Genomic DNA, 9,969 nt, shown 5'->3' with positions numbered 1-9,969 from the left:
GACCGTAGACATTTGTGGTCAAAAGGTGAAGGTTGTTACAATCTGCATGTTTTCTCATGATGTTGAAAATTTGCATTTAGTTATTTTATTAACGCACAATAAATGACGAAGTACCAGTCTCGACAAGGGCCTACACATGTGCACATACAAATACACTAAACCATTTTATGAGCTATATCGAGCTTTTTGCAAGGGGGCTGGAGAAAATATTAAAGTAATGCCAGGAATATAAATAAACAATTTTCTTGTATACCTAATGATAAAATAGGACATTTCTGAAGTGAAATAACAGCAGTGAAAAGAACAAATTGTTATTTTCACCGATGAAAAGAACAAATTTTTGGAACTCCTTTTTCTATTTTTAGATCATCATAAATAATTTTATATATATTTTCTATGATCACGAGTGAATTAAAATCAATATTCCACCGAATCCAACACATTTTCAATGTATTTTATGCTTTTTCACCGTTTTTTTACATTGTAAAAGAGTTTAACTGGAAAATTTCGCTGGTATAATGACATCATTTTGTCACACTAATGTCATTTTGTAATGTTTTGAGGCACACCACAGGAGAAACTCCCAGAAAGGGTAACTTTTCAGCAAAAGGGAAACAGCTATTAATTATTTTCTTGAAAAAGGGGCATAAAAGAAACAGAAAATTTGTTCATGTCAGTGTAAGATCGTTTGTTATTTCACTCATGATCATAGAAAAATATCCTCTATGACTTCGTTTAACTAACCCAGTAATAAAACAAGAGCACCGCCTTGCGGGTGCAGACCGCTCATCTATTTTCTTTTTAAAGGTGAAGGGACTCTCATTTTCAATCACAAAGGAGGGAGGAGTGGAGTGAAGAGGGGTGTATAGTGTGGTGGGGTTGTGGACATTTATTACGTTATCTTCCAAAAAAAGCGAAAAATAAATAAATAAATCAATAAATCGGGGGGGGGGGGGGGGGGGGGGGGGGGGGGGGGGGGGCGATGGGGGGGGGGGGGGGTTTGGGTGCGATGGTTGGACGGTATTTCAAACATAACAGTTTAAAAAAAAAAATGGGAGGGGGGGGGGGTATAGTGTGAGGGTGTGGTGGTAATTTGTGAGATGATCTTAAAAAAAAAAAAAAAAAAAAAAAAAATTGGGGGGGGTGGGGGGGGGGGGTGGGGTGGGGGTATAGTGTGAGGGTGTGGTGGTCATTTGTGAGATGATCTTACAAAAAAAAAAAAAAAAAAAAAATAGGGGGGGGGGGGAGGGGGGGAGGGGGAGGGCACGGGGGATGGTTTGGGTGGAGTCTATTGTGGTATGTCAGGTAAGAGTAGTTTCATCAAAGTATCAATCAAATCTAATCATAAATAAAGAAGTTATGGTAATTTTAGCAAAATTTAATAATTTGACCTTGAGAGTCAAGGTCATTCAAAGGTCAAAGTAAAATTCAAGTTGCCAGGTACAGTAACCTCATGATAGCATGTAAGTATTTGAAGTTTGAAAGCAATAGCCTTGATACTTAAGAAGTAAAGTGGATCGAAACACAAAATTTAACCATATATTAAAAGTTACTAAGTCAAAAAAGGGCCATAATTCCGTAACAATGACAACCAGAGTTATGCAACTTGTCCTTTTACTGTACCCTTATGATAGTTTGTGAGTATTCCAAGTATGAAAGCAATATCTATGATACTTTAGGGGTAAAGTGGACCAAAACATAAATCTTAACCAAATTTTCAATTTTCTAAGTATAAAGGGCCCATAATTCCGTCCAAATGCCAGTCAGAGTTACATAACTTTGCCTGCACGGTCCCCTTATGATAGTTCATAAATCTTGCAAGTATGAAAGCAATAGCTTTGATACTGTAGGAATAAAGTGGACCTAAACACAAAACTTAATCAAATTTTCAATTTTCTAAGTATAAAAAGGGCACATAATTCTGTCAAAATGCCAGTCAGAGTTACATTACTTTGCCTGCACAGTCCCCTTATGATAGTTAGTAAGTGTTGCAAGTATGAAAGCAATAGCTTTGATGCTTAAGGAATAAAATGGACCTAAACACAAAACTTAACCAAAATTGTCAATTTTCTAAGTATAAAAAGGGCACATAATTCTGTCAAAATGCATGCCAGAGTTATCTAACTTTGCCTGCCCAGTCCCCTCATGATAGTAAGTAAGTGTACCAAGTTTGAATGCAATAGCATTGATACTTACTGAGAAAAGTGGAACTAAACGCAAAACTTAACCAAAATTTTCAATTTTTTAAGTATAAAAAGGGCACATAATTCTGTCAAAATGCACGCCAGAGTTATCTAACTTTGCCTGCCCAGTCCCCTCATGATAGTAAGTAAGTGTACCAAGTTTGAATGCAATAGCATTGATACTTTCTGAGAAAAGTGGACCTAAACGCAAAACTTAACCGGACGCCGACGCCAACGCCAACGCCGACGCCGACGCCAAGGTGATGACAATAGCTCATATTTTTTTTTCAAAAAATAGATGAGCTAATAAAAACTAATAAACTATCTTCAAGTATGTTCAAAAATTTCAATGAACAACCAGAAATCAACAAAAAAACATGATGTCATGGTCAGGTGGGTCAATATACAAATTCTAAGAAGTTACACAATTTTGTCTACTGGTTCATTTTGCATATGAAAAATTATCTGCAGTAAACCACTCATGTGAAAAATATGGTTTAAGCCAGTGAAATTTACATAATTCCAAAATAACTTGCATCTTAGAAATCAAATATTTTAAAGCATATAGCATTTAAGTTAAGTCATAAGTGTTAAATTGTTTAATGCATCACTTGTTCAATTCTGATTATTCAATCTCCTAACTTTCAAGAAATAGTTCTAAATTGATGTTTATATACCAATACTGGCCAAAGCTTTAAAAAAATATTAATAACTGATATGACTGAATAACCAAACAAACATACACACCATCACACATTAAATTTTTAGCTTCAGCAGATTTTCTTTCTTAAACAAAATGCCATTACAGAATTTTCTTGCAAGAACAGACACAACACCAATTACATTTTGAGGTCATGACACAATATTTTTAAACGAATTTGTGCATCTGGGTGACAAGGATGTACATATTATATTGCACTTTTGTTTCAAAACTTTGCAGATGTTCAAAACAATCACTTAAATACCCAAATGCTCAAATTTACAAGTTGATATGAATTCATGTAGTATTCAGTTTCACCAGTAAAGCTGTTAAACTTTTCGAAGTATGCAGGACACAAAAATCCAACCGTCAGACTTGGGCATACCTATATGCCGCCAATCATTAAAGTGAGGGCATAAAACTGCATTTGTGCATGATTGACTGTGAATGAAACATAATCTTCATTTATTCTTCCAGCAAATGAATAGGAACTTCTTTGCTGTAACTTCTTCCAGCCTTCATCATCAATCACACTGACACATGAGATATTGTGACAAAAACTTTTGGCAAGTTGCCGACTGGTGTCTGAGTTATTTTCCAAATCGCTGCTGTGTATTGCCATAACTGAGAAGCACCGACCTAAATGTTTTGTATTCTAGACATTGATGAGATGGTAATGACCTGAAGATAAAGACAACAAAAACATTCACTTCAACTGGAAGTCTTGTTGAACATTTGTCAAGCAACTTAACAAGGCTTCATCAATAAACCCAAATGCAATATGCAAAATAACTGTTAAAAAACATGAATAGTATTTTACCCTATATCCTTTAGCTCAGTCTAGTTAAAAGGTTGAGACTTAAGGTAAATTGAAATGTGTTTTGAATATCCTGACTTTTGTGTTTATCTAATATGCAACTCTTGCAAACTAAAATCCAACTCACAATGCCAGAAATTGCACTCTAAAATTGCCATGTTAAGCTTATTAAAGAGCATTTTATACCCTTGTGTGTTTGGTTATCATTTTCTTTTTAAAGCAGCACTGAATACAAGAAAAGAGTTACCGCTCCACTTAACAATGCGTCATTGTGTTCAGGTATCATTTTTGTTAAGATTACAACAGAATATAAGAAATGACAGAGAGTTAGCACTGAACTTACAATATTTCGGTGAGCCGCACTTGCCAAGGCATGAAGCCAAGCAGGGATTCTGTCTGACCAAACCTAATAACCATGTCAGGATCTGGGTAGCCAGTCTCTTCTGAAACAGAGCAAATGTTGCGTAATATTGAATAACAGGTTTAGTCATGTTTACTTCTTTGTGAGACAACCTCGGGTATTTCAAAGAAAAAAGTTAAAACAAAATCAAACCAGATTATGCCCACTAGCATTTTTATATAACTTGATTCTTACGCCAGCATGCAAAGAGATGTGTTAACAACTAAATTAAAATATATTTACTTCCAGATACTTAAAGTGACTAATAACTGTTTGAACATTAATGAAAATTTACAGTATACAAGAATAATTATGCTTGCCAGACTTTTACTTCTGACAAAGCAAATGTCACAAGACCGTCAATGATGAATAATATAATTAGCGCAAGCCCAATTAAACATGTGTCAATGCTCGCGTTTTTTTGCAATTTAAATACACTCCGAGCCATTGCGTACTCACTGATAAAAAATGTTATGCTTATTTTTCTGAGTGACTATCGATTGAAACAAATCCCGCAGAAGATATTTCTAAACTAGCTCAATAAGGTCATTTCTATCATCCATATATCTCATTTTGTAAGTTCATTTGTGAACTAATTTGCTTTTCTGTTAGTCAGCACTGCAAGTATGTGTTATTTTGCTGTATTTAAATCACTTAACAGTTACCTTGAAATACAGTATCTAAGGAATGAGGATCTATCTCGGACACTTTCATCTGTTTACATTTTACTCGACTATATATACTTCTGGTAATGTTTACGATCGACTGAAACCCATCATCCATCGATAAAAGGAACACTGTGGTCTGCGGTGAGCTAAGACCTACAAGAATAAAGAATCAGTTTTTTCTCAAATGTTAACTGTGGAATCCAACCCAGACATCAAAAGATTCCTTTTTTAATTGTACAAAGACAACTTATTGATGTATACATAATGAATGAAATAAACCCCATTTAAATTATACTATTAAATTATGTTATTATTCTTTAAAGCAACTCTATTACAATTTTGAAAAATAAGGGAATACCAACACTGTTTTAAGAGACAGTGCAATTTAAAAAAATGTAATTGTTTTATGTTTTCCTGAATTAACTGACATCACAAACATAAGATGCTTACGCTTTGCATCGACTCTTTTAATTCCACAACATATGTAAATGTCAGTTTTTATTTTCTCTGAATCTGTTTGTAGACCTTTCTGCTTCTGCACTTCTGCAGCGAGTACTTTTTCATTAAATTTCACCAGGCCTGGAAACATCATATACATGATCAAAAGTTAAACAACAACCAAACTTGTGCAATTCAAATGCATCATTATTTATTTTTTGAAATAAAATAAAAAATCAATATCATACAAAAAGTGCTTTCAAAAATGTATAAACATTTAAAGCATTGATTAAAACTGACAGCGAGAGTTGTTTCCTTTCAGATAAAGAAACTATATGTTGAACAGGTTTGTTTGCAAACAAAAGCAAAAGGGCAATTCACTGATAATTTTTCTGCGTTTTGTGTTATTTGCTCATTTAAATTACCAAAATCGCATGTGACAAAAATATATGCGTCTAAAAAAGCACATGGATTCTCATGAAAGACAAAACTGGAAAGATACTTGTCAATACTTAACACGGTCTGAATTTTGCGCATGATTTTTACTGTAACATATGTGTACTACGTCATAAGTACTACGTCATTCTTATCTGCGTTTAATATTGGTTCTCTTCTTTGTGCGTGAACTATAAGGTTGAATAAGACGACGTAGAACCATCCAAACTTTCGCATCCGCTTTTGCTTTCTGAACTGTCAAAATGCCACCCCAAAAAAAATAAAACCCTGTCAAGATCAATTAACTTTGAAGGCTGCATATGGACTTGCCAAAAGTAATAAACATTTAGCATCATCTGAGAGCGTCAGCGAGGCAAGTACATCTACTTTTTCGAACAAGTTTTTGCCTAAATGTTATGTGTTTTTAGTTACAACAAACTCGGAACTCAGTGTTAATGTTATGTGTTTTAGTTATAACAGTTACTTTTAAAGTTTTCGACATTAAACTGTTTATGAATAATTAAAACTTCGTTGATGTTTCAGGGCTTTCCTTTGACCTGAGCTCCCTGGTTTTGACGCTTGAAAATTACAGAATACCCTAGTTTGACTCTTGAGAAAATTACGTCATGCGTCACATTTGACCCGGGGGAATGTACCGACTTGCGTCAAAGAGATCAAAAGTTGTTAAGAGTAATCGATAATTGGCTTGGGGCGGAGTATCTTATGGTAGACGCTAACCGTTATCATCCGTTTCCAATCATTGAAGCACAAGTCCGCCCAGTAGGCGGAGTTTTGCCCATTGAGAAATCTAGTAATGACCAATTAAAACACTGCTGGTTCGATGACACGTGTATCAACGTTCCTTTATTTATCTGAGCGTTTGTTATCAGCTGTTTGCAGAAATGACATGTATTAAACCCACTAAATCAGAATGGACTCACCCGCTTCAGTTTTAAAATCTAATATATAATTATAACATCCATATCCGCAATATTTTGAGAAATACTTCCACAATATGTCAGAATGTATTTTCAATGCTGAATACAGTGTACCCAACCCTGTTTTATTCCATGTTTGCTCCGTTCAAAAACACGCCAAAGTTAAGCTGGCATATGTACTGTCTACAACGTAAATTTACACGTTTTGCATCAGAGTTGCTAAAATAACAATAGAACTGGCATAACTGACCGTGTGGCAAAGTGACAAATTTGGATGCTGCATGTGCTAATTGATTACAACATAGGTGTAATAATTGACCATTTGAGACGGCATAGAAAATCGGCGTGTTTGTCGCACGTCTTCCGTAAAGATGGCACAGGGTCGATTTTGAGATAAATGTTAATCCGATTAGTTAGTTTAAAGAGGTATTTTGATGGTAAACGTACCATTCTACGAACGTTGCTAATGTCTGCCAACTATAAATTATCTATTAGCAAAGTAAAGCACTGCAATATCATACTTAAAACAATATGTCAACCGAATTATATATAAATTGCGTATTTGCTAGGTTACTTATTACTGGCTTTCATTTTCTGCAGAAAAACAAAACACATTTAATTTCATTCGCAAACGACGCATCTCTACCTGTTTTCGGACAGTCCTTACCGGATACGGTATGGTTAGTCGATTTTAATTTATTCCCAACGATCTTGATTACATTTTTTATAGAATGACGAATACACATGCCGTGTTACGGATGGTCTGATTGATAAAATTTCGCATTATACTCACAAGTAATTGCACATAGAAAGAAAATAAAGAATAACAATAAGCAAGGGCTCGAGGGGCTCTGTCCTCTATTCCCTTTATCCTACAGTCTCTGAATCTCTGCTTAATTTGCCGTATTTCGAATTTGGGACAATTGACAGCCCTGATATTCATTATGTCTCTACAAGTGCGAGTGTTTTTTTCGTATTGATTTCACTATGCTCACAATGTTGGTCACATTGTATGTTTGCATTATCTCTTTTATTGACTGGAATATAAGAAATAAATGTTTAGATAATTGCGTTAAAATTATGACTCATACAAAGTTGATTTTGACTCTTGAAAATTTGGTCCTAAGAGTCATTGACTCTTGAGATTTGAGGTCTAAGGAAAGCCCTATGTTTCAAGTTTTTTTTTATTAATAATTTGAAAACGAAAGAAGCTCATTGTTTTTGGAAAAAGCTCATTGTTACAGCACATGTGCACTTTAAATCTCATTGGTTAAAAATGAAAAATTATCACTGCGGGTTTAAAATGAAATACCCATAGAATAGCCCACCAGGGGGTATAAAGGGTTAGACTTAAGAGTATGACAGGATATAAATCTGCAAAGTTTAAAAATGAATTACCATTTACGTCATACACACTGACAAATGATATTCCCATCGCTGATGACCACAATATTAACCTAGCAATATCTGCGTATGAGAACTCGTCCTCTAACACTAACAGTCCTAAATGTAATGGAAGTTTCTTCAATTTTCTTGCATCAGACTGAACACTGGCAATGTCTGTTTTCTTGAATGGAAACACCGGGTATTTCAGCAGCCATTGTTTAACGAACGTGGTCAGGGCTACAACGTAGTGAATTATTCTTAAAATCACTCTAAACGGACTCTTCCCCATGACTTAAACTCACTACGTGTAGTTTTCACTATCACCTAACCGGTTTCATTTCATGTGTCGTGACGGATTGTCTCCCTTGACAAGTGACCGTGTACTTCCGCCAATATATGAACTTCCGGTTAAAGCATTTAGTATTAAAAAAGTGATTTTAAATACGAATTAACAAATATTGGCTGTAGCGTAAGCATAAAATGATATAATTTCATTATTGTTTTACGTATTTTCAGCACAATACTTTGTACATTGATGTTTTAGGTGTTTAAAGATTTATTACAGATGGAATGATTTCATTGGATCATTTTATCAGGGTTACAAAACACCATCAGACAAATTGTTTCGTCTGCAAAGTTTTTTCTTAATCACATCATCATCAATCCCTTGACCGGTTTCGTTAGGGTAAATGGGGGACGACGATACAGAAATCCTCGTCAGGTCAGTCTGTTGTGTGCTGCTGAGAGTAATGCATCCATGGGAGGGGATTCCACCATTTACATTGTCCACCCAGCTTTTCTTCTGACGGCCTCGACGTCGACCTCCTTCTAGCATGTCCTTGAGGACAGTCTTGCACAGGGCAGGCCCGTACCCAGGGGCCCGGGCCCCCCCCCCCCCCCGGCTGTCTGTCGAGTTATGATTTGTTTTAATAATGGGCCTACTGCAAGTTTTTCTCACATGAAAGGGTCCACAGTACACTTCCCCGCAATACAAATGCGCAGATGTGTTTTATTGCCCCTGATACAAAAGGGCATTAGCGCTAATTTACTCGCCAGTGGAGATAAGCCCCTAGGCTATGTTTTCTTATCACCTTGTACACACATCCCCGATCTGTCAATTACCCGTTGTGCTCATTGCTTCATCTATCTGACATATTACCATAATAGTATTTTCTCTTTGAGTTCAAACCTCCTTTAGAGTCATTCTTAATTGATGATACTTTTCTGTGAAAACTGTGTTGTAGATGATAAACATTTTATTATGAATTTACTTTGAAACTTTATAGGAGGTTTGAATTCAAAGAGAAAATACTAGTAGGCTATATGTCAGTGACTGACATATAACCATAAATAGTATGTTCTCTTTGAAATCAAACCTCCTCTAGAGTCATACGTTATGTTACATTTCTTAATAAAGGTTTTTGATTTTTAGAGGTTGCGTTTCCTTCTTCATAAAACATTATACATTTCTGAAATCTAAAGCTTTAAACATCGTTTCACACCAATGGTTAAAGCTTTAGACTTCAGAAAGGTGCTGATTTACTTGATATATACCAAAAATGTATAGCACAAAATAACGTTTGTATACGCATTAAAATTCACCTTGAACAGTGCCTAATAAAAAAAATTAATTCGGGAGGGGCAACCGCACCCTCCCCGTTTGCCCCCCCCCCCCAGGCTAAATTTCCTGGGTACGGCCCTGCAGGGAGTCGTGCATGGTGACGTGTCCAAAACAAGCTAGCTTTCGTCGATAAATCGCCAGTAAGGGCTCTTGTGGACCAATAAGTACATGTATCGGAAACATTTATGTTCAAATGCTCGTATTCTGCGTTCTTTGTCCGTGAAGGGCCCAGGTCTCGCAGCCTTAGAGTAGGATGTACGGGCCGGTGGACTTGTAGAGCCTGTACTTGGTGGAAAACTCAGTCGCTGCGGTCGCCATGGCAATTCTTATTCGGATCTCAGCGGTACTGATACCATCCATGGAGAAGGTTGCGCCCAATTACT

The 9,969-nt window shown here is 35.9% G+C and overlaps 1 protein-coding gene across 1 annotated transcript; it reads right to left on the bottom strand.

The window, feature by feature from the left end:
- Positions 1-3,077: 3,077 nt before the first annotated feature.
- On the bottom strand, positions 3,078-8,453 carry LOC127851171 (dehydrodolichyl diphosphate synthase complex subunit nus1-like). The gene is made up of 5 exons (XM_052384793.1): positions 7,978-8,453; positions 5,219-5,347; positions 4,766-4,921; positions 4,044-4,143; positions 3,078-3,564 (listed from the first exon to the last, which is right to left on the bottom strand). The coding sequence occupies exons 1-5, from the start codon at positions 8,252-8,254 to the stop codon at positions 3,474-3,476; spliced, it is 753 nt and encodes a 250-aa protein (XP_052240753.1). The 5' UTR covers positions 8,255-8,453; the 3' UTR covers positions 3,078-3,473.
- Positions 8,454-9,969: the final 1,516 nt, after the last annotated feature.

Source organism: Dreissena polymorpha, chromosome 11, assembly GCF_020536995.1.
Source record: "Dreissena polymorpha isolate Duluth1 chromosome 11, UMN_Dpol_1.0, whole genome shotgun sequence".
Classification (NCBI taxonomy): Eukaryota; Metazoa; Mollusca; class Bivalvia; order Myida; family Dreissenidae; genus Dreissena; species Dreissena polymorpha.
This window is presented reverse-complemented; position numbering and strand designations above follow the sequence as displayed.

Bases quoted from the DNA above. Each gene is read 5' to 3' on its own strand.
- LOC127851171 (XM_052384793.1), bottom strand. From the start codon at position 8,254: ATGGGGAAGAGTCCGTTTAGAGTGATTTTAAGAATAATTCACTACGTT. The intron at 5,348-7,977 runs GTAATTCATTTT...TGATGTTTCCAG, and splicing joins CAGTGTGTATGACGTAAATG to GCCTGGTGAAATTTAATGAA. The intron at 3,565-4,043 runs GTAAGTTCAGTG...CTTTATCTTCAG, and splicing joins GTGCGGCTCACCGAAATATT to GTCATTACCATCTCATCAAT.